Below are 24,347 nucleotides of genomic sequence, written 5' to 3'. Positions count from 1 at the left end.
CTTGCTAAGTTTCCAAGTCTGGCCTTAGACTTGGTGTCCTTTTGCCTCAGCCTCCCGTGTAGCTGGAATTACAGACATATGGTACCATGCCTGATTTGTAAAATACTTCTAAAACCAAAGAAAACTTTATTTATTTATTAATTTATTTAGTTTGGTACCAGGAACTCTGGTTCTTGCACTGCAAGGCAGGCAGTGGAACCACTGAGCTAAATACCCGGCCCCCTTTTTGTTTTTTGAAGCAGGATCTTGCTTTGTAGTGTAGGCTAGCCTTGAACTCACTGTGTAGCCAGGCTGGCCTTTAACTCACAGAGAGCCTCCTGCCTCAGAGGATCACCTGACACGTGCCACCACACTCAGTTGAAAGCTTTATGCTTGTCAGTGAAATTTTTTACCTCACTGAATTCTTACTGCCCATTAGCTATGTCCTTGAGTTCATTGTCTTCCCCCACATCTGTTTCTTTACCTGTGTTTCTATCCCAGTAAATGGCTACTGCTGTCTACTCAATACTGAACTGGAAACCTGAAAAAATTATGTGGCTCTTTTTTTCTTTTACAGATCCTATTAATTTATTGTATCTTCTAAATGTCTTCTTAATCTGTGTTTCTTCATCTTTTATCTGTTCCTGGATTACTATATAGCCTTCTAAGTGATCTTCACATCTCCAGCCTAATCCCTGTAAATCTACTCTCCACACTCTAGAGTTCTGTTCCTAAAATGCAGCTGTAATCATATAATTTTCCTGCTTTAACCTGTAATAGCTTCTCATTGCCTTGTGTCATAAGGGTTCACAAACTTGCCAGTGGACTCAGTCCAGCTGGCCTGTTTTTCTTTTTACAACCTGAGAATAATTTTTACATTTTAAAAAGTTTATTGAAAAACAATACACATATACAGAAGAATATTTAACACAGGCCATGTGTGGCCTGCCAAGCCTAACATAAATAATGTTAAGTCCTTTAAATAAAAAGTTTGTCCTGTGATATCCAAATCCTAGGCTTACTCCAAAGCTCTGTGTAATATTCCCAACTTTTACCTCTTCTGCCCCTTTTTCTCAGTTTCTCCATTCTTTTCATTCTCTGATTCATCTGCATTCACCGTAACATGTTGAGTTCCACAAATACCTATGTGTGGCACATTTTGATTCCTTTGCCTATTAATTATTTATTAAATACTTTGTTCTAGGCATTGCTTATATTATATTAATTAGACAGTCATACTTCTTCCTTTTTTGGAGCTTACGTTTTGATAGAAAAGATAAACATTGAACAAATAATTAGAAGTATGAAAACTTAGACAAAGGAGGGCAAGGCAGGGGTATCTCAAGTTCAATCCTGGCCTGGGCAACTTAGTGAGACCTTGTCTCAAAATGTAAAACAAAACACCAAAAAAAAGGGCTTGTGTTATAGCTCAGTGTGAAGGACATGGGTTCAATCCTTGCCCTGGAACCCCCCCAACCCCCCTCCCCAGTAATCAGAGATGAAATATAGATGCAGTGGAAATGTAAGTTGGGAGAAAAATAAAACACAAAATGTCCGTGTAAAATTTACATAGAATAGAATGGAATGTGGACGTTCAAATCCTAGGGAGATAATCTTAGCACATGACATAATCAAATAAATGACAAGGTGATAATACATACAAATTCAGAGATAGGAGGAATCTATAGAGATTTCATGGGAGTGACAAGAATAGGCCCTGCAGTTGACATTTGGGTAGATTCTGGGTAGATTTGTTGGTGTAGAGAAAGAATTCTTTGTGACTAAGCATGGATAGAGGCCCACTAGTCTTAGATTTGTGGAAATTGTGGGTGGAAGGTGATTGTTCATACAACAGTGGAAGTGCCTACTGAGATAATGAGTGTAGTTGCTTTGGAAAGATATTGTGGTGAAGCAGTAGAGAAAAAATAAAAATAGTATAGAAGGGGAGTAACTGGAAAGATCAGGAGCCCATGGTATTTAAAGATGGTGGAACAGAAGTTTTGTGTCTAGTGAAGCAGAATTACAAAGGAAAACGAACCCTGTGAAGAGACATTGGTTCTTGCCGTGAGGAGATTCCATTTTACCTTAAATCAGCTTTATTCACTTAAGCTAAGTCTTTTTTTTTTTTTTGGTACTGGGGATTGAACTCATGACCTTGACCTTGCACTTGCAAGGCAGGTGCGGTGCCACTGTGCTAAATCACCAGCCCCTCTTAAGCTACATCTTGAAGGAGAAATAGTTAAGTGAGGGGAACACATATATGCCACTTGCTTGAGGAATGTAGGTGAAAGGAAGAGTAATAAATGGCACTGGAAGGGGATAGGTCAGAATTGACGTCAGAGTTTGTAATATATTACTGAAATCCTTGTGAATCTTGGAAAAGAGAGATCAGTATGTATTTGACATGGTAGTATAGGATAATAGGGCACATTTATTTATAGTTAACATATTTTAAATGTCCATTACATAAACATATGTATAAAATAAAGTTTGTTCTAACAGCTCTGTATTTACATTTCTTGTGTACATGTAGGTTGCATAGCTTTCTGATGGGTCCTATGTTAAGACTTTTAAGACAACATCCTCTTATATACTGGCTTTCTTACCTCTCATATATGGGCTTTCTTTTCTTGTCACAGGTAGAGATATTTTTACTATCAGCATAGGAAAGGGATATGTGAATCTGACTTGTTTCTAAATATTTTACTTACCTCTCCACTTTTTGTTTTTCTGTTAAATAGCTTACCCATTGCCTTTGATTTGCTGGTCATGAAACATAGGTGGAAGAGTTTCTTTCATTGGTCACTGGTGGCTCTAATTCTCTTTCTGGTGAGTTTTCTTCCTGTTTTTTGTTCTCACATTATAATGAAAGCCTCTTCTGAGGTGCAAAAACGAAACATTAGGAATTCATTTTGTTTTTCATTCTCAGGTGTATCATCAACATTTTGATAATGTTTCAAGAGAAAAACTTTGAAATAGCTGTGTGTTTTCTACTCTGTTTTAGGTGCCTGTAGTGGTCATTGACAGCTACTATTATGGGAAGATGGTAATTGCACCACTCAACATTCTTTTATATAATGTCTTCACTTCTCATGGACCTGATCTTTATGGTAAGGCTTTACAGATTTTGGGAAGAGTTAGAAATGAACTCAATTTACCCAAGCTTCAAAATTTTAATTTGGTTATCCCATTTTATTACATATAGTATTTCTTTGCTGATGATTTTATTTTCCTACTTAAAAATAGATATTTAAATATAGCACAATGATGGACATGTAGTTACTTGAATAGTTCTTTTTTTTTTTTTTTTTTTTTTTTTTTTTGAGACATCACTATGTAATGTAGTTCAGACTGCCCTGGAACTCACTTTGTAGCCCAGGTTGGTCTTGAATTCACAGTGATCCTTCTGCCTCCATCTCCTGAGTTCTGGGATTACAGGTGTGTGCCCCCACACCCAGCTTGAATAGTTCTTCTTGATTAATGTGACACTCAGATGCTGGCTCTGTGTTTGTCCTGCTATTTGTTATTATCAGTGTCAAAGTTGGAGTTGAATATCTATGCCATGGGTTTTGATGCTATTCTTTTTTTTTTCTTCTTCTTCTTAATTAAGTTTCCTCTTGGGCTGTGGATTTAGCTCAGAGTTTCCAGCACCTGCCTCACAAGCCCAAGGACCTGAGTTTGATCCCTGGTACCAAAAAAAAAGTTTCTTCTTATTAGAAAATTAATATGATAACAAATAGAAAATAAAAACATAAGTCCATCAGTCCATCATTTCCATGTAGCTGTTGTTGACTCTTGGTAATGTATTTCTCCACCTTTTTTTTTTTTTTTTTTTTTGGTACGGGTGCTGGAATTCAGGACCTTGTGCTTGTGAGGCAGGCAGTGGAACCACTGAGCTAAATCCCCAGCCCTCTCCAAATGTTTTCTGTACGTTGAAATACTTGATGTTTCTTTTCTTCTCCTCTTCTCCTCCCCACTCCTATCTCTCTCCCTTTTTCTCCTCCTCCTTTATTTCCTTCTGGTACTGAGGATGAACCCAGAGGTACTCTACCTCTGAGCTACATCCCTAGTCCTTTACTTATTTTTCTTTTCTTTTTTTAATTTTGAGACAGGATCTTGCTAAGTTGTTCAGATTGGCCTCAATCGTGTAGCCCTCCTGCATCAGTCTCCCAAATAGCTGGGATTGTAGGTGTGTGCCACTATACCTGGCACTTTTTATTTTATTTTTAAATTTGCATTACTTCATTATCAGGTATTGGGGAGAAAGTTTGAAAAGTCTATAGACAAAGTAGCAAATAGAGTTGGGGGTCAACAAGAGAAAGTAGTTAGTTTGGACAGCTTAGGGTTAAGAGAAAACAATAGAATGCCTTTTGTCTGTAATGCATTCTGCATTGTACCCCATTTGCCTTTCACTCCACTGGTCCAGTCATTGATTCAGTTTTATTTGACTCCTGAGGGCATTTGAGTTACTTGTGGTTACAGAGGGATGTTAGAAATCTAGATAGGTTCTGATATTAGATCCAGTCAGTAAACATTTTATGAATAGTGTTTTTTCATTAAAATGGGCCGGGGATGTAGCTCAGCGGTGCAGCATCTGCCCGGCAAGCGCGAGGCCCTGGGTTCGATTCCCGGTACCAAAAAAGAAGTGGAAAAAAAAAAAAGACCAAAATAGGCACAATTCTTCTTTAATCTTTTTTTTCCTGGAACTGGGGATCAAACTCAGGACCTTGCACTTGCCAGGTCTGCTTTTAATCTTTTAAGGAGTTTTTTCTTTTCTTTTTTTTTAAGACAGGGTCCTGCTATATAGTTGAGGGTGGTCTTAAACTCACTATATAGCTCAGGCTGGCCTCAAGCTCACAGCAGTCCTCCTGCCTCTGCCTCCCTAGTGCTGGGGTTACAGGCACACACCACCATGCCTGGCAATTGAGGATCTTTAGAGCATCCTGTATACGCACATGTCTTGGCACTGGTATGAAGCAGGTCAATATTATTCTCTATCTCTTATAAATTTATGTTGGTAGCCATGTCCATCATTTACCTGAGCCATATTGCCAATAGAATCAATAGATTGATGAGGAGCTTTAAAGATTCCAAGAATTTGGGGAATATTGTCATTTTAGATGGCAGATAATAGGTTAAAATAAGCAGTGCTTTGGTGAATTGACTTTTCAAACTAGATACTTAGATAAAAATTGCTAAATGATTTGAAGTTAAGAGGCTTCTTTATGCTTCCAAGATTCTCAAGAAAGAGAAAAGGCCCCAGTTTTAAGCTTTTACCTCTAGATGTCTCCCTTCAGCTAGGGAAAGTTTGCAGTTTTAAATTGTCGCTTATTTTAATTTACTCAAAATTTTATTAGACTCTAGAAGACCATTAAAGATTTTAAACCAGGTGTGATGGTGCGTATCTGCAATCCCATTACTTTGGGAGGCTGAGGCAAGATGATTGCAAGTTGTAGCCCAGGTGCCTCATTTCTCTGAGCACTTGCACTTTGTTCTTCTTCTTTTTTTTTGGTACCAGGGATTGAATTTAGGAACCTTGCATTTGTGAGGCAGGTGCAGTGCCACTGAGCTAAGTCCCTGGCCAAAAGTGGGATAATTTTTTTTTTTTTTTTGACTTTGGGCTTGAGAGGCAGGCAGCAGAACCATTGAGCTAAATCCCTGGCCTTGCACTTTGTTCTTGAGTGTGACCTATATCAACGTCTAATAAATCCTTTTCATGTCTCTTAAAAAAAAAAAAAAAGAAAAAAAGAAAGTTGTAGCCCATTCTGGGCAATATAATGACTTAGTGAGAACCTATTTCAAAATAAAAAAGGACTGGGATGTAGCCCAGTGCCAAATGCCTGGATTCAATTTCTAGTACCAGGAAATAAAAGACTTTAAATCCAGATTGCACAGTAAAAGTTGATTTACATGTGTCCTGTTGGAACATAACCATTCTGTATAGATGAATAAATGGAGGTAATGTGTTAATTTTGAAAAATTGGCTTCTTCATTTTCATAAATAGGTTACTATATACTGATATTTTTACTACATATTTATAAAACCTTTTGTGAGAATATGTGAAAATAACTTTTTTTATAGCTTTCTAGATTGATGAAGCTTATAAAGCTAGAAATACTTAGGCTGGTAAACAAAGCAAAGAAGAAAGTAATTGAAATTTAAATTTATGTTTCTAGTTTAACATTGGGTTGATCAGAGATCCCGTGGTCAATTTTGGGACCAGTAGAGTTCATTCTTTCACTGGACATTGACATTTGCTGTTCATTTCACCCAGTGTTTTACTGGGAAAGAGTCTTTGGGACTTTTTCCTGTCAACTTTAATTAACTGGAATTGTTTTAGTTCAGATTTTGCTATTTTGAATGTGGAGAAGAATCTGTCACTTTCCTAGTGGTGGCAAAAAATTTTGTAGGGACAGTTAGAATTGTCATACTGCCCAGAGGACTGATGTAATGTTGAAGTGAGCCAGCGTTAAGGAAGTTGTTCCTTCATAGTACACTTCTTGTGCTTTTACCTCATCTTTGAATTTGATAAATTTAGGGGAGTTCCATTCTTTTACTTTCTTTTTTTGTACTGGGGATCAAACTCTAGACCTTGTACTTGTGAAGCAGGAGATGGCACCACTGAGCTAAATCCCTAGTCCCTCCATTCTTTTAAAGAGTATTAATTCCTTTATGCTTTAGCAGGCCTGTAGAGAGAATATTTTGTCTATCTTGGGAGAAGGAATTTTTTTTGGTACCAGGGTTCGAATTTAGGACCTTGCACTTGCAAGGCAGATGCGGTGCCCCTGAGCTAGATCTCTGGCCCAGGAATTTCTTGTATATTTTAGGTTTACTATAAAGGTTTGTCAAGAATAAGTGAATTCTGTAATATCCATCAGGTTATATTAGTATTTTGATTACTATTATATTTTATAACTGCTTTGGTTAGATCTGTTCTGATGCTGGCTTGGAGTTTTTTCTTTTTTTAAAATTAATTTTATTGGTACTTTTAAGGTATACAATATAATGACATTATTGTTGAAAATTTGGAGTTTCCTTGATACCAAGTGAGAGTAATAGATGTAAAATACTTTTTAAAAAATTTTTTTTGGCACTGGCGATCAAACTCAGAACCTTGCACTTGAGGCAGGAGCAGTGCCACTGAGCTAAATCCCCAGCGTAAAATACTTTTTTAAAGAAGTGCTTTATGATTGTCAGTTCATTCAGTAAATATAAAAGATTGATTTTTTTGGGGGGGTACCAGAGATTGAACTTGGGACTTTGTGCTTGCAAGGCAGGCAGCAGCACCACTGAGCTAAATCCCTGGCCCAAAGATTGATCTTTTAAAGATGCTTTAATGATATAAGATTGTCAAACAGTATGTCTTTTGTCCTGAAAACTCCAGCTCTTTAATGTTACTTACATGATTGACACTACTTTGCATTATTTCAGCTGTTTTAGAAGAGTTCCTCTTGTCATGAACTTCATTAACTATGGTATGGTATGTTCATTAACTATGTATGGTAGACATACAGTTTATCTGTAAATTAAAAATGCATTCTGCTGATAGTTTTTATATACATCTTTTAAGTGCTGTTTCTAATGTATCAACATAACACACTTGTACACATTTTTAAATAAATGGATAGACTTTAGTTAAAGAAACATCAAATAAATTGCCTTTGAGCACTTGCTTTATGTTCACATAGGACATGGTGTCTCATAAGGCTCTAGACCCATAAATAATTATAGTATGGTGTATTGTCCTGCAGTGGGAAGATAGAGGATCATGGGGGCAAGTCCTTCTGGTGGTATCATGAAAGGTGTGATTTAAGGTCAGTTTGAAAGGAAGAGTAGGAGTTTGCTCAGTAGATGCTGAGGTAGAGGCATTTCAGACAAATGGCATGGGGATACCAAATTTAGGAACTGCTGAGAATAAAAATCAAATATTGAGTTCTTATTTATTTATTTATTTTGGTACCGGGGATTGAACTTGGGACCTTGCTTGAGTTCTATTTTAAAATAGTAGTATTTTTAGCTGGGCATGGTAGCGCACGCCTGTAATCCCAGCACTTCAGAGGCTGAGGCAGGAAGATCGCTGTGGGTTTGAGACCAGCCTTGGCTACATAGTGAGTTCCAGATCAGTCTCAACTACATAGTGAGACCCTGTCTCAAAAAAAACCAAAAAACAAAACAAAACAAAAAAATAGTAGTATTTTTAGCCAGGTATAGTAGCATATGCCTGTAATCCCAGCACTTCAGAGGCTGAGGCAGGAAGATCGCTGTGGGTTTGAGACCAGCCTTGGCTACATAGTGAGTTCCAGATCAGTCTCAACTACATAGTGAGACCCTGTCTCAAAAAAAACCAAAAAACAAAACAAAACAAAAAAATAGTAGTATTTTTAGCCAGGTATAGTAGCATATGCCTGTAATCCCAGCACTTCTGAAGATAGAGGTAGGAGGATCACCATGAGTTTGAGGCCAGTATGGGCTACATAGTGAGTTCAAGACCAGCCTAAATTAACAGCACGACCCTGTCTCAAAGAAACACCCCTGACCCCAGTATTTTTATAGCATTGGCTATTTTTTTTTTCTTTCCGGGATTAGGGATTGAACTCAGGACCTTGAGCTTGCAAGGCAGGTGTGGTACCACTGAGCTAAATCCCTGGCCCTGCATTGGCTGAATTTTTTAGGTAGAAACTCTTTAGGCACAAGCACGATGATTTTAGTCTCTCCATTGTGATTGTAATCATATAAATATGTATCTTTTCTATTTTTCTGGCTTGTGTTGTGTTTGTTTGAGATAAGGTCTTCTATGTAGTCCAGGCTGCCCTGGAACTCATGGTAATCTGCTTCAACTTCCCCCAGTGCTGGGTTTATAGGCATGCACCACTATGCCTGGCTATTCTGGTTTTTAAAGGGACTATTCTGTACTTTCTTGGGTATATAGCATATACTAATGACACAATGTAGGCCTGGCTAACTCCTTTCTTTTGAAGCCAAGGGAAAGAAAAGGAGTGCGTCACAGATATTGTTTTATCTTCTGTTTATTGAATGCCTATTACATATTATCAATTTTATGTATACTATCTTTTTAAAAAAATTCTGTGAACTAGGCATTATTTATCCTTATTCCCAGGTGAGTAAACTGAGGTTGATATGGGGAAAAAAATGATACCAAGTTCAATAACTGTCAGGAATGGGATAAAAGTCCACATTTTCTGATCTCCATGCCTGTGTTTTTACAATGAAAATCCTTAACAAAATCCTGTAATTTGGTTGTTGAGACTCAGGAGAATAAGCTGGCAAAAGTAAGTAGCATGAATTTGAGAATAATACCAGGTAAGATCCAACCCAGGGAGTGGGAGGTTATACCTTTAAAGGTCTGTGCATTTTGGCTTGAAGGGTGATCAGGAAGGCTTGGATGGCAGGGAGACATGCATAAAGGTAGGCTGCTAATCATTGCCCCTAACCCTTGTTGAAGAAAGAAGGAAAGAGTGGACAAAGTAAAGAATACTTAGCGTTTAGAAAATTTTGAGTAGTTAGAATAAGTTGCAATGTCATGGGCAAAACATCTTGGTGAGGTCAAGAAAGCGATTTGGTAACATTTCAAATTCTCAGATGTTGATGTTGACAGGTACTCTTACTGTGAGTGAGTAGTAGTTTCTGATGAGGAGTACATAAACCTGGAGAAGGTATGGGAGGTCACTTAAAGGAAACATTCAGCTGGGTGTAGTGGCACACTTCTATAATCCCAGCTCTCTAGGAAGCTAAGGCAGGAGGATCCAGAGTTTGAGACCAGCTTGGGCAATTCAGTAATTCAGCAACAATGTCTCAAAGCAAAAATAAAAAAAGCTGGGGATGTAACACAGTGGTAGAGCAGGACTGTAAAGAAAGGAAAAGGAACACTTTTCCTTCAAAATGAACAGTGGTTCTACTAAAGTATGCCACTTTTCAGTTTAGGGTAGGGTTTCATAGTATGTGTGTTTTTTCGACATCTGTCAGGTCACTGGATGGGAAGGTAAATGAACACCTTTTGTTAGAAAGCCTGTGGGTTTCCATTCTAGGAGCAGTAGAGGTTAAAGACCCAGTGGAGTCTTAGGAGGCCTGCTTAGAGTTGATTGCAAGCCAGAACTATTCTAGAGCCTTCACTCTTTTGTTAATCATTTCTGTAGAACCTTGTTGGCTTTTCCCTGTTGGTGGTGCAAATTTGACATTTACAAGGTTGACTTAACTATAATTTAGTTCCTACAGTTCTATAAAATTACAGGCCTGTAAAAAGGTTCCCCTTCATTCAATCTGTGGAACAGTAAACATCATTCTTTCTTCTTTTGGCCTCTTTCAAAGCTCCCTTTAGCTCATTTGAATGAAAGGGATTGAGGCACTTTCCATAAAGAAGGAGATTGGTGAGTCACTCCCTGCAGAGATCCTGCTGCCAGCTTGCTTTCACCTGACATCTTGTACCAATTCAGTGCTCAGCTTGTCATTCTGAAGTGATTCTTTTGCATTGTTCAGCTGTGATGCTTTCTTAGTATCAGCATTGAGTAACTCCCTGGAAAGGTAAAAGTGTATACCCTTTTCTTTTGTAAGGTAGATGTCTCATCAAATAGAGGAGTACATTAGCTAACAGAATTCTTTCTTTTTGTCCTTTTTTGTCCTTGCTTTTAAGAATACTGTCACTCAAACTTTCTTCACTCTTGGCTTATCCCCCAGTTTTCTTCAGGGAAGTAACAGTGTATTATGAAATGTTCACAGCCTACTTGAGACAATAATTTAAGAACTCCTAAAACAGATAGTTGAGTTTACCAACTTTAGTACTTTTGATTCTGCATCTCAGAGTATAGGATATCTAGGGAAAGAGATAGCTCAAACAGGGAGGTTTAGTAATTTGTGAGACAAATATGTATTAGAAAGTAAGAGCTAAAAAGAACTAAAAACCATCTGTTTTGTAACTATCAAAAGAGACAGGAAGCTTTTATAAATTTTTTTTGTTTTTGTTGATGCTTAGCATCTGTAATACACCTCCTGTTTCTCTGCTCACCTGTGTGTCTTCTTTACAGGCTGAGATTTCCAGAATTTTCTTAAGAGATGGTGGTTCAGAGATTATGTGAAGCTTATCTCTCTGGAAGCTGGATCTTACAGGATCATTTTGGAAATTTCTTGTTAAATATTATTTATTTATTTATTTTGGTTTTTTGAGACAGAGTCTCACTATGTAGTTGAGACTGACCTGGAACTCACTATGTAGCCTAGGCTAGTCTCAAACTCACAGCGATCTATCTTCCTGCCTCAGCCTCCCGAGTGCTGGGATTACAGGCATGTGCCACCACGCCTGGCTTATTTCTTATTAAATATTAATTAAAATCCAGGAAGATGTTTCTGCTTTGTGAGTAAAACCATCCATTAGTTTTGTATAACCTGAATAGTTAAATATAAAGAATGCAAGATTGAAAATGTCCCTAATGAACTTGGCCTGGGAAAAGAACTCTGTTCCTGTATAGTCCCAGGCATTGTATTTAGAGAGGAAGAAATGAATTTTCCCAAAGGTGACACACAATTAAATTTAGACCATTCCTTAGTATACCCTCCTTCCCTCTTACCCATCTTCTAAGTGTTTCTAGCATTACAAGTTTAGTTTCTAATCTTATTTTGCTGTGCAAGCTGCAAAAATGTCAGGTTTTTCTGATTATTCCTCTGCCTCCTGATTACCCTTTTAAGCAATGCTGATTACAGGAAATTGCTGTGGTGCAAGGCGGGTGTCACAACACACAGTGATTAAAACCCGCATGTCATTCACTGCCTGATTGAAGTAATCATGCAGCGGGAAAAAGCAGATGATAAACTTTCTAAATGTGCAGAGGGGGGCTGGTTTTCATCATAGGGGTTAAGGATTTTGAGTTACAGCATCAAAACTAGTGTGAGGCTTATTTCAATCTTGTTTCATTTTGAATCTTCAGAAGTTCTAAGAAGGGACTGAATCTCTGAACATGGTCCTAAAAAAACCCAAGTTGTTGCTTTTTATAAAACACATGGTACCCTATGCATATGAGTAGTTGAGTGTATCAAGGTGCTAGAATGCAAATGGGGCAAATGAGTAGGGACAAAATGTGAGAGGCCAGGTTTCCTTTATCATTTTTTCTTTTGGTCTGCAGAATGTTGAAAGAGTAATTAAATCCGAATGGCTTTTTTGATTTTGTTCCACATGGTCCTATGTTCCTAAATTATTTAAATTATTTGGTTGTTCTATGAATGTACTAGTCCCATTTGTACGTGGCACTTTGGGGTAGATATAATAAATTTCTATCTTAGTATATGTTGCCATAACAAAATACCTGAGATAGGATAATTTGTAAAGAAAAGAAATTATTTTTCACAGTTCTGGAGACTGAGAATTCAAGATCAGGGCTCTAGTAGGTTAGATGTCTGATGAGGGATGGATCTCTGCTTCCAAGATGGTGCCTTGTATCTTCTGGAGGGGAAAGGTGCTGTGTCGTCACATGGTATAAAAGCAAAAGATAGAGGAAATTTTCTGTGGATTTAAAATATAGCTGAATGTTTAAAACTAACATCCATGACCAGTGCTTTTTCTTTGCCTCTGCTTTTGGGCTTCCTGTGTGTGCTGAGCGTGCCAATTGAGGAGGCTTGTGGACTGTCATTCACTTAAGGCATTGGATTGTCAAAATTATCTGAATTAAAAGTATCGTGAGTCAAATACTGTAATACATATTGAAAGGATCTACTAATGATTTCTTTGTCTCCCTCAGGCACAGAACCCTGGTATTTCTATTTAATTAATGGATTTCTGAATTTCAATGTTGCCTTTGCTTTGGCTCTTCTGGTCTTGCCACTGACTTCTCTTATGGAGTACCTGCTGCAGAGATTTCATGGTGAGAGGCATGAGAGATGGGAGAGTTTGAGGGAAGAGAGAACAAGTAACAAAGTATACTACTAAGTGAAAAAGAATTCTACTAACTTTATTTTCCATTTTCTTTCTATGGAAATTGTTGTTGAATTTTCAGTTCATATTTGTAGATTACTTGAGCCTACATGAAAATTTGGATATTTGTTTCAAATTAAGCTAGCAGGACAACCCTTCAAACAAGGAAATCAATGTAATTTACACAATCACCTGTGGAAGCAAAAGCTTTTATGAAATCTCAAGATAACAAATTTATTTGAGTCTTCGGTCTTATAAAAAAAACCATGTGAACCTGGTATAATTTTTTTGTTTTGCTTTGTTTCTGAGACAGGGTTTTTTTATGTAGTCCAGGCTGGCCTTAAACTCACTATGTGATCCAGGTTGGTCTCAAATTTATAACAATCTTCCTGCCCCAGCCTCTGGAGTGCTGGGATTACAGGTGTCTGCCACCACACCTTGCTAAAAATTTGAAAACTGGTACTGAAGTAAGAGAGGTTTTGGACTTCCTGTGCATCATGATGATTCTCTGGGTTCCATTTTGCTTCTGTATTTGCCTTTCTGTGTAAGGTTTGGTGTGTCATTTATTTTGCTTGCTCTGATTTTGTATTGTACAGCTGGTGTTTTCTCAAGTTGTCGTGGCTCCTGATATCTGGTTCCTACAGTTTCTTTTATGGAGCGGAAATTCATCTGAGCTTTGGAAAGATTTAATTTCAGAGTTTTCAGTCTGATTTGGCTACAATATGACTGATTTCTCCCCACCCTACCCCCATTTTATTTTTCTACTGTTTTTGAAGTATTCAATGTGTTACAGGGTTAGTGTATGAGAGCAGCCTTCAGAGTCACTTTTGTTTTAAAATAACCATATTGTCATTATTCCAGCAAAATTAATGTAATTCCTTAATATCATCTAATACCCAGTTGATATTGAGACTTCCTAGATTATCTAAAAAATAACTTTTCTTTTCTTTCTTGTTTTTTGGTGCTGGGGATTGAACTCAGGACCGTGTGCTTGCCAGGCAGGTGTTGTGCTGCTGAGCTAAAATTACTTTTTTTTTTTTTGGTACTGGAGATTGAAAAATTACTTTTTATAATCAGTTTGTTTAAAGCAAGAAGTCAACAAAGGTCACATAACTCAGTTTGGTGTAGGTTTCTTAAGTGTTTATGATTTTCCCCGTCTCACTTTTTTCTCCTAAAGATTTTTTTTTTTTAGTTTTTTGAGACAGAGCCTTACTATGTAGTCCTGGCTGGTCTTGAACTCACTATGTAGCCTCAGCTGGCCTCAAACTTGAGGTAATCCTCCTGCCTCAGCCTCTGAAGTGGTGGATTTATAGGGATGCGCCACCACACTCAGCTAAGATTTTTTTTTTAAAGGTCTCAGATCATTCATTTTGTATAGAGTCCCATATTTTATATGTAACTTGTTTGTTCCCTTACTTCTCTTGTATGCTTAAAGATCAACTCTTCCTTCTTTTGAAAAGTAATTTTTTTATATTGGCCATGGTGGTGCATGCCTATAATTCTAGCACTCAGGAGACTGAATAAGACGGGGATTTTTGTGCTTAAGGCCAGGCTGGGCTACATAGCTGAACCCTGTATCATACAAAATAGTAGTTCTATTTCTGACTATAAAAATAATTTATACTTGTGGAAAATTTGGAAATGCTTTTAATGTAAATAATATATTAAGCTATTCTTTATAGTATGAATCTAATTTTGATTGGTGTACCAGTGATTGAACTCAGGACCTTATGCTTACAAGGAGGTGGTGGCACCACTGAGCTAAATCCCTGGCCCTATGTGTATTTTATAATAGAACCACTACTTTAAAAAAAAAGTAGAAGCATAGAAAAATATAAACAATCAGGGAGGAAATTACTCATAATTCTATCACATATAGCTGTGGTTAGTAATTTTGTTTTATAGTACCAGTGATTGAACTCAGGACCTTATGCTTACAAGGAGGTGGTGGCACCACTGAGCTAAATCCCTGGCCCTATGTGTATTTTATAATAGAACCACTACTTTAAAAAAAAAGTAGAAGCATAGAAAAATATAAACAATCAGGGAGGAAATTACTCATAATTCTATCACATATAGCTGTGGTTAGTAATTTTGTTTTATATAGGACATTTCAAAATTCTAGATCTTATTTAAAAATTGCTTGTTAGCTTTTAAGATAAAAAAAAGAAACTTTATACTAAATAGATTTATTTTCTACAAGTAAAAAATTTCCAGTTTAATGTGTACTACCCGGAAAGACATACATCCTATTAACTTAAAATATCATAATACTAAAAAAAAAATCATAATACAATCTTAAGAGTAGAATGTTTATAAAATAAGCTTATTATTGCAGCCCAGTAATTTTTATCCTTAGAGAATTCTGTAGATATATAGATAACCTGCATAACTAATTTAGGCATTGCTGTGTTGGGTCTTGATGACATCTTAGTCTGTAATTTAAATTTGCTCACTGTAGACATAGTGGACACAGGGAGTGCTGTCTCCCTAGCATTTGCCAGAGTTTTGTATGCAAAGCTCTTTATCACTAATATAAACACAGTCAGAAGTACCTTCACTGTGGGTTGCAGATTTATCATTCAGTGCTCATGTACTAAACCACAGGAACTTTCCAGCAGGCGCTTGGGTCTTAATGTTCATTACGTTCCTTTAATTCTTTCACATGCTTTAAGTATATTTTAGTTTCAGCTTTGAGGTTGAGTGGATGGTTATTATAGGAGAAAAAATTTAGTAAACTTTAAGAGTTTTTCTTTCTTTCTTTCTTTTAAAGAGAAGGTCTCACTATGTAGTTCAGGCTGGCCTAACTCACTGTGGAGCCCAGGCTGCCTTCGAACTTGCAGTTATCCTCCCACCTCAGACTCCTGAGTGCTGGGATTACAGGTGTGTACCACCACGGCTGGCAAGAGTGTTTTGTTTTGTTTTTGGTACCAGGGATCCAACTAGGGACCTTCTGCTTGCAAGGCAGGCAGTGACAACGCTGAGCTAAATCCTCTGCCCTGGCAAGAGTGTTTTTATGTTTGCCTTAAAAAGGTATTTGTGGCTTGTTGAAAAGGGTTTGAGAATCCAACTATTTTTTCTTTCTTTTGATCTGAGCAGACCAGTTGGTATATAGACAAGAAGGTTAATGTATTAAGTAGAACACAGGATTTAAAACCCAAGAAATGGGTTTACATTATGCTTTTGGTTAATCTTTAGGTTTAGTGTCAGGACTTTAGAGGCAAGAAGGCTTCTTTTTTTTTCTTCACCCAGCATAGAATTTATAAAGTTATATTATGCATTAATTTGACCTTCATGTGTGTTCTGCCAGTATTGTGCCTCCCTTTAATTTTGGATCTTTTGAAAGAGCTAAGGAGTTTATTCCTCTTTCTACTTGACATCTTTATTACATTGGTAAAAGTCTGAATACACAAGTTGAAACATTTTATGGGGTGCTGTAGAGTGTACTCCCAAATTTGAGATCAAGAGAACATTGAAACTAAATATGCTGTTTTGTTCTAGTGTGATGAAAAATGGATATTTTTCTGTGTTTTGCAGTTCAGAATTTAGGCCACCCATATTGGCTTACCTTGGCTCCAATGTATGTTTGGTTTATAATTTTCTTCATCCAGCCTCACAAAGAAGAGAGATTTCTTTTCCCTGTATATCCACTAATATGTCTCTGTGGTGCTGTGGCTCTTTCTGCACTTCAGGTGAGTTTCAAGGAAAAAGTATATTTGTCTCATTTGGTTTCACTTATTAAATAACTGCTCAAAAAACTTAAAGGCAAATTGTTGCATATGTCCATCTGAGATACAACTTTACCCTCGATACAGATCATATTAGTAAAACTTTTTGCATTGATAAAACTGCTTATCCTACTCTTATTTGCTGACTGCATGCTTGCATTATTAATTTGTGTGATAATTTGTTTTTGTTGCCAAAAGAAGTCCAGTTGCCAATAAAGATACTTTTTTGGGGGGTTGGTACCAGGGATCCAACTCTGGACCTTGAACTTGAGAGTCAGGTAGCGGAACCACTGGGCTAAATGCCTGGCCCCTATAAAGATACATTTTTAAGTCACCACATGGGCCACCATGATGGTGGTACCTGGGTAAAGCTAACAATGTCTGCTCTGTAGCTACTAAATGAGATTAAAACTTTATAAGACTCTGGGATTATGTCAGGCAGCTAGCGACGAGGGACACTTTGTGGATTTATTTATTTGTTTCTTTGACAGAACTAATTTTACTTTTCTTTGAATATCTCTGTTGTTGTCGGTACTAAGTATTGAACTCAGGATCTTGGTGTTTGCCAGGCAGGCATGGTGTCACTGAGCTAAATCCTGGGCCCTGTTTTTTTTTTTTTGGTACTGGGGATTGAATTCAGGACCTTGTGCTTGTAAGGCAGGCGTAGCACCACTGAGCTACATTCCCAGCATGTAAGTTTTGTTCTTAACCGATTTATTGAGATGTAATTCATAAACTGTATAGTTCATCTATTTAAAGTGTGCAATTCAGTGGTTTTTAGCATATCTGCAGATATATGCAAGCATCACCACAGTCTGTCTTAGAACATGTTTAGCTCAAGAGACTTGTACCCTTTAGCTATTGATCTTCCTACCTTCTTTCCTATATCTCCCAGCTCTGAGTAACCAGTAGCCTACTTGCTATCTATGGATTTGCTTACTTAGGGCATTTCATTCATTGTATAAATGGATCATAAAATGTGTGGTCTTTTGTGACTGGCTTCTTTTATTTAGCATAATTTTTTCAAGGTTTATTTATGTTAGGGTAAAAGCTTTGGAAATAACTAATTATAAAAGTAATTGAACTTCAGATAAAACAAAAACAAATAGTAATTTTGCATATCAAATATCAAAGAAAATTATGATTATAATAAAAAACAACTGTCAAGGATTTAGCTCAGTGGCTAGTGATCCCTAGTATCAAAAACAAAACAAAACAAACAAAACAAAAATGTCTATATTCTTTTTTGGTACTAGGGATTGAACTCAGGACCTTGTGCTTACATTGTTTTTTATTTTATTTATTTATTTTGGTACCAGGGATCGAACCCAGGACTTTGTGCTTGCCAGGCAGGCATGGCACCACTGAACTAAATCCCTAGCCTGACTATATTCATTTAAAATTAATATTATATAATATTTTCTGTTCTGTATCTACATGATTTTATTTTATTTTTGGTACTAGGGATCAAAATCGGGTCCTTGTGCTTGTGAGGCAGGCGCTAGAACCACTAAGCTAAATCCCCAGCCCCAATATCTACATTATTTTAATAGAAATATAATGTTCTGATTTGGATATAATATATAGCAATTGGTTGTAATATGTATTGGCTTGGTTATAGCTAATATAAAGAGTAGATGTAATTTGTGTTAGAGTCTAGGTTATTTATTCATTTAGTATTGTAAAAACTACTAGAATAAATTTTTTCATTTAGATATTTGGATTGTGTCCTTACGACAGAGTCCCCCACTTTTGTTTTTTTTACAGTGCTGGGAATTGACCCCAGTGCCTTACCCATGCTAGGTAAGCACTTTACTGTTGAGCCACACTCTAAGCCTTTCTCCAAATATTAAAAGGGCTTGAATATATTTGTGATAGTTGTTTTATATTACAAAATTGATTTCCAAATGTAATTCCTGTCTAGAAGGGAAAGAGTTTAAGATTGAGAAAGTACTTAAAGGCAGCAGATGAGTTGGGAGTACATGTTAGAGTACATGCCTAACATGCGCAAGGCCTTGATTTCAATCTGCAACATTAAAAAATGTAAGTTCATGTATGTGTGTATATATTTTAGTAATCATCTAATTTCTAGTTTAGCAGATAATTAATAGCATGTTTCTACTTTTCTGTGAAAGGAATTATTTTTTTGTTTGTTTGTTTCTGAGACAGGATATATATCCCAAGAAATGTATCCCAGGCTGGCTTCCTTAGCTGATTGATTAGCTGAGTGCTGGGATCCAGGCATGTGCCACCATGCCCAGTTTAGGAATTCTTTTTTCTTGTTTGGTCATGACACATTTTGTGATTTTAAAAACTGAGGAAAACTTGTTAGCAAGGAGATAAATACTCATATCAATTATAACAGATGGAAATACTTCATATATCAAAGAAAACACCAAAAGGCATTTTTGCTTAAATATTTAAAAAATAAGTTATTAGGCCTTTAAGCACTATAAAAATACCCAGATTATTTTCCTGTGAAGCTAGTGAAAGTTCACTCCTTTCAAGCTCTCTGGTTGGGATGATCTTCAGATAGTGTTAGAGGAATTGGCTTTGATCTTAAAAGTTTGGAGCTGGTACCTCACTAGGTGTTTGCACTTGGTCAGACCTTCAATTAGCCCTCTTTTTCTGACTCTACACTATTGGTCTTTCTATGTTTTTTGATTGTATATATTCTGCAAGGTATCTTTTATCAATACAGTTTTCTTCTAGAAATGTTACCACTTTGTGTTTCAACGATACCGCCTGGAGCATTATACTGTGACATCGAATTGGCTGGCATTAGGAACAGTCTTCCTGTTTGGGCTCTTATCATTTTCTCGCTCTGTGGCACTGTTTAGAGGTAAATGTATTGAGGGTATCTTAACCCACATTCATGAGGCACTTTAGATTTTATTTGATGCAGGCTTGTTTAACAGTTTAGCTTATGCTAGGAAGAGGCCTCTCCTAAAGGGAGAGTATGTAGACTTATTTATGATGCAGTATGACTTTGGTACCTTAGGATCAAAAGAGGTAGAGAATTCCTTTTAGTGTGATTAACTATTTTTTCTTATCTATTTTTCCCCTTTTAATGGCTGCTGATGAATTAAGGAAACCTAAACTTAAGATGAAATTTTGGGGTTAAATTTTCATGGTTATATTTTTCTTCCATTCACTATTGGGATCCAGAATATAAGGTTAAACAGAAGAAAGAGTTTCTTTTCTCTTTCTTCAAGGGCAAGAAACCAAGTTATATTTGACAAAATAGGGTCTCTGCTGCAGTCAACTTTGTGACCAGAGATATATTTTATACCTGTGGAGCAGACTCCCTGCTGGAGTTGTTATGGCCCTTTACACTCTAAATTTCATGTGGATTATAATGCATTGTTAACATACATTTAAATTATATTCCAGAATCTCATTTTACTCATCTTTGACTTTTATTAACTATACTTTCTTCTAGGATATCATGGGCCCCTTGACTTGTATCCAGAATTTTACCGAATTGCTACAGATCCAACTATCCACACTGTCCCAGAAGGCAGACCTGTGAATGTCTGTGTGGGAAAAGAGTGGTATCGATTTCCCAGCAGCTTCCTTCTGCCTGATAAGTGAGTTGTCTTTTATTCCTAAAGTTTTAAATCAAAAATAAAAAAATAGCAATTTTATGGCAGGATCTTAATTTTTGTTTTGGATTTTTTAATAGAAAGTTACTGAATTATTTACCATCTTAGGTTACTGTGGAATCTGCCTTGTGTACCCTTGTGTTCATCGCACTGGGTGCTGTGTCTGGCTATGGATCCTGTTCAACCATAACTACAGGCTGAAAGTGCTTTGGGCTCTAAGTATCTGCTAATGACTATTTTTGAAGATATATATTTATAGATCTTTAGTTATTTGGTATTAATCCACTTCTAAAAGTGGTCTAGAAACTCTAGTTAAAATAGTTTTTTAGAAAAAAAATTTTTGGTATCAGGGCCAATGAATCTTGCTAAATTGTCCAGGTTGGCCCTGAGATCTTCCTGTCTCAGCCTCTTAAGCAGGTGGTATTATAGGTGTGTGCACCATACCTAGTTTAGAAAAGAATTTTTTCTTATCCAATGACAGTGAAAGTTCCCTGTCAATATATGGCAGTGGGGAAAGCTACCATTAAAACATCTGTCCAGCTTTCCTTTATGCTGTCTTTTTTGAGATTTGATAGCATATGTCCTGGAATTCCTTATATTTTTCTTAATTTGGCCTCTTTAGGTAAAAGGGAAGTCTGGTTAAATGAGTCATGTTGCTCTATTTAAGGAATAGCTTCAGCAGCTTAGCTTTACCTGGTAGTAGTATCTTGTGCTTAATAAAGATCGTGCATCAATCATTAATGATTAAATTAAAACTTGTTTTTTAAGTGTTGACTTTGGCCTTTGCCTTTTACATTTGAAATAGTTTCATAGCTGAAAATACTTTTGGGGGATTTAGCTCAGTGGTTCCACTGCCTGCCTTGCAAGTTCAAGGTCCTGAGTTTGATCCCCAGTACTTCCCCCCAAGAAAAAAAACTTTTAAGGATTACTCAGGAGAAAAGTACTATTCCCTTAATGTGTTCTTAGGGCTGTGTATTTTTTTTTTTTTTCTTTTGGTACTGTGGATCGAACTCAGACTTTAGTCTTGTGAGACAGGCTTGGTGCCACTGAGCTAAATCCCCAGCATTGTATATTAACATTTCATCTTGTTGAGTACACCTGATGTGGGTTGGGGATTTGACTCAGTGGTTCCACTGCCTGCCTCACAAGTGCAAGGGACTGAGTTTGATCCCCCATACCAAAAAAAAAAACAAAACACCTGATGAACTTGCTCTAATTTTGATAAGTCCCTTTGAACACATGATAATTGGTAATTGGCTTTGACACTTTCCTGGTTATTTGGTGATATGACTATTTGGTTGCAAGTTTCTCTGCTGAGACTTAGTGAAATAGGTTGAGAGATCTCTAGTCATAAATTTCGTAGTGCTTTTGGACTAAATTTCGACCTTTGCCTCTGTGCTCCCTGATTGAGGTTTTAGCAAAAATGTTGTTTTTTTTTTTAACTTCACAAGTGAAATGTTTTTCACATTTTTTTTTTTTTGGTTGGTTGGTTTCAAGCACATTTAGCAATATAATCCCCTGTGTTTTTCTTATCCTCTTTGTGTTTCTGACAGTTGGCAGCTTCAGTTCATTCCATCAGAGTTCAGAGGTCAGCTACCAAAACCTTTTGCAGAGGGACCACTAGCCACCCGGATTGTTCCTACTGACATGAATGACCAGAACCTAGAAGAGCCATCCAGATATGTAAGGGCTACATTTTATTCTTGCTCTTTGAAATGAATTCTACTCCTAAAATCTCTTGGCATATATATATTAGAGCATTGATAGGATGAGATTTTCTTTTTCGGTACTGGGGATTGAATCCATAGCCTTCACATTGAGCTGTATCTCTGCCCTATTTTATTTTTTACAGTACTGGGAATTGAACTCAGGGCTTTTGCGCTTAGTTACACCCCTGGACCTTTCTCTTTTTTCTTTGTTTTGAAAGGTGGGTAACGGATCGAACGCAAGACCTTAACGTTTGTGAGGCAAGCAATGGAACCACTGAGCTAAATCCCCAGCTCCTCTGGACCTTTCTTAATTTTTTATTTTGAGACAGTCTTGCTAAGTTGCCCAGCCTGAGCTTGAACTTGTAGTCCTCCTGCCTCAGCCTTTCAAAGCACTGAGATCACAGGAGTGTGCTACCACACCCATTTTAAAATGAAAAAAAAATAAAAATTTTTATTTGTTTGTTTATTTATTTATTTTTGAGACAGGGTCTCACTATGTAGTTGAGACTGACCTGGAACTCACTATGTAACCTAGGCTGGTCTCGAACTCACAGCAATCCTCCCGAGTGCTGGGATTACAGGAGTGAGCCACCACGCCTGGTTTATTTATTTATTTGGTTTGGGGATCAAACTGGATCCTTGGGCCTGTGAGGCAGGCATCAACATTGAGCTAAATTCCTGGCCCTAAAAAATTTTTAAAGTAAAGGGTGTAACAACTTTTGTTGAGAAAGGGTGAACAGTATCACTTTTATCTTCAAATTACCTTTCTTTATTTTCTATATAAAACATATAATTCAATACAACTTCTAAGCTTTTGGGTGAGCTAGAAATTTTCTTATGATACAATCTGAACTATCATTCTGAAACACATTTTGAAACTGTTATTATTCCTTGTCCTATTAAAGTATTGGTGGGAAGCTTTCAAGTTATCAGATTACCCTTGACCTAGCTATTACTATATTCTGGTTTTAGCACATGAGTAGTCAGGAAGACTATTTCCACAGTGAGTGTCATGAAGCAATCTCTGTCAGTGCCATGATCTTCTCCCCACTTGTCTACACACTGAGATCCCATGTGAATTTTATTTCAGTTCCTTTGAAAGTTGACACTTTTGACATTTGATACCTATAAAATCTTTGATGGTGAAAAAGCTGAGACCAATAAAAATAATTCTTTTCCTGGTTCACAGAGACAGTAAAAGATTGTTTTGTAGATGAAGAGCACATTTTTTGACAACCTATCTGTTAAAGAAATATTTACATGTTTAGGTTCTGTTATGTCATGCACTTAAAATATAAAATAGTGAGGCTTCCAGTTTTCTTCTGAAGCAAACCTGCAGCCACATCTGGCCTTTTGTCTTCCAGATTTGGGCTGGATAGACTTCCATTGAGACCTTCAGGGCTTGTGAATGGGAAATGTACACTGTAAAATATATCCTTGGCCAGGCTCCCTAAGAAAGTAAGATAAACATACTACCGTTTTTATAAAGGAAAGTTTTCATTCCTCTTATAAAGAAAATAACTCAGGGAGGGTGGGGATAAAAAATAAAGAAAATAACTCATAGGTGGAGTAAATGTTAGTGTTCTTTTTTTTTTTTTTTTTTTTGTACCGGGGATTGAACTCGGGTCCTTGTGCTTGCAAAGCAGGCAGCAGAACCACTGAGCAAAATCCCCGGTGTATTGTTCATTTTAATTTTATCTACAGACAGTCTCCTGAGAGCAGGCTGTGATATATAGGGGATGCCTGTGAGGACACTGGAAAGTCAAAAGGGTGAGCAGATAGGCCATGAGAGCTGGATAGTTTGAATTCAGAGGTGATTTTATCAGAAACTGTGCTTTAGGAAGAAGTATCATTGGGAGGACAGAAAAAGAGAGGTATTTTGGAGCCTATTAGGCCTGGTTCCAATCCCAGCTAGGTTGCTTACCTTTCTGACCTTAGACAAATTAGGTAGCTCTTTTTTTAACTAGTTCTAGTTTGTGTCTGTGAAATAGAAAATCTACTTTGGAATTACTTTGGGGTGTAATATTACTGTATATCTATCAGATTAAGCATATTTGGAATCTGATATATATATATTTTCCCAATGAATGTTCTTAATCTGATAAAGAAACCTTTTCTGCCCAGATCTTTCTCTTTCCATACTATTATTGTTTATCACTGCCTTTTCTGCTCCATTGCTTTTGCTTATGTTGGTGACTGTGCCTGCTATTTTTTTTTGTTGTTGTTCGTTTTATTTTGTTTTTTGTTTTTTGGTACTGGGGATCCAGCTTTGGTCCTTCCTTGCACTTGTGAGGCAGGTGGTGGAACCATTGAGCCAAATCCCCAGCCCAGCCCAGCCAACTATTTAATCTATTTTAAGCAGTCCGTTCTTTAAATGCCTTAAAAAAAGCCATATTGATATATATATAT

General features: G+C 36.9%; 1 protein-coding gene across 1 annotated transcript in view; it reads left to right on the top strand.

Moving 5' to 3' along the window:
- Positions 1-24,347, top strand: part of LOC104852868 (alpha-1,2-mannosyltransferase ALG9) — a 95,891-nt gene that overhangs the window by 21,992 nt on the left and 49,552 nt on the right. The window contains exons 9-15 of the mRNA XM_010610680.2: positions 2,721-2,808; positions 2,984-3,089; positions 12,724-12,846; positions 16,434-16,588; positions 19,337-19,466; positions 20,067-20,214; positions 21,783-21,912. Coding sequence (XP_010608982.2) covers positions 2,721-2,808; positions 2,984-3,089; positions 12,724-12,846; positions 16,434-16,588; positions 19,337-19,466; positions 20,067-20,214; positions 21,783-21,912 — 880 coding nt within the window. The remainder of the gene's footprint in view (positions 1-2,720; positions 2,809-2,983; positions 3,090-12,723; positions 12,847-16,433; positions 16,589-19,336; positions 19,467-20,066; positions 20,215-21,782; positions 21,913-24,347) is intronic.

This window comes from Fukomys damarensis, unplaced genomic scaffold, assembly GCF_012274545.1.
Source record: "Fukomys damarensis isolate Sample0158 unplaced genomic scaffold, DMR_v1.0_HiC HiC_scaffold_16, whole genome shotgun sequence".
Taxonomy (NCBI): domain Eukaryota; kingdom Metazoa; phylum Chordata; class Mammalia; order Rodentia; family Bathyergidae; genus Fukomys; species Fukomys damarensis.
The sequence above is the reverse complement of the archived record's forward strand: the minus strand, read 5'-3'. Positions and strand labels throughout refer to the sequence as shown.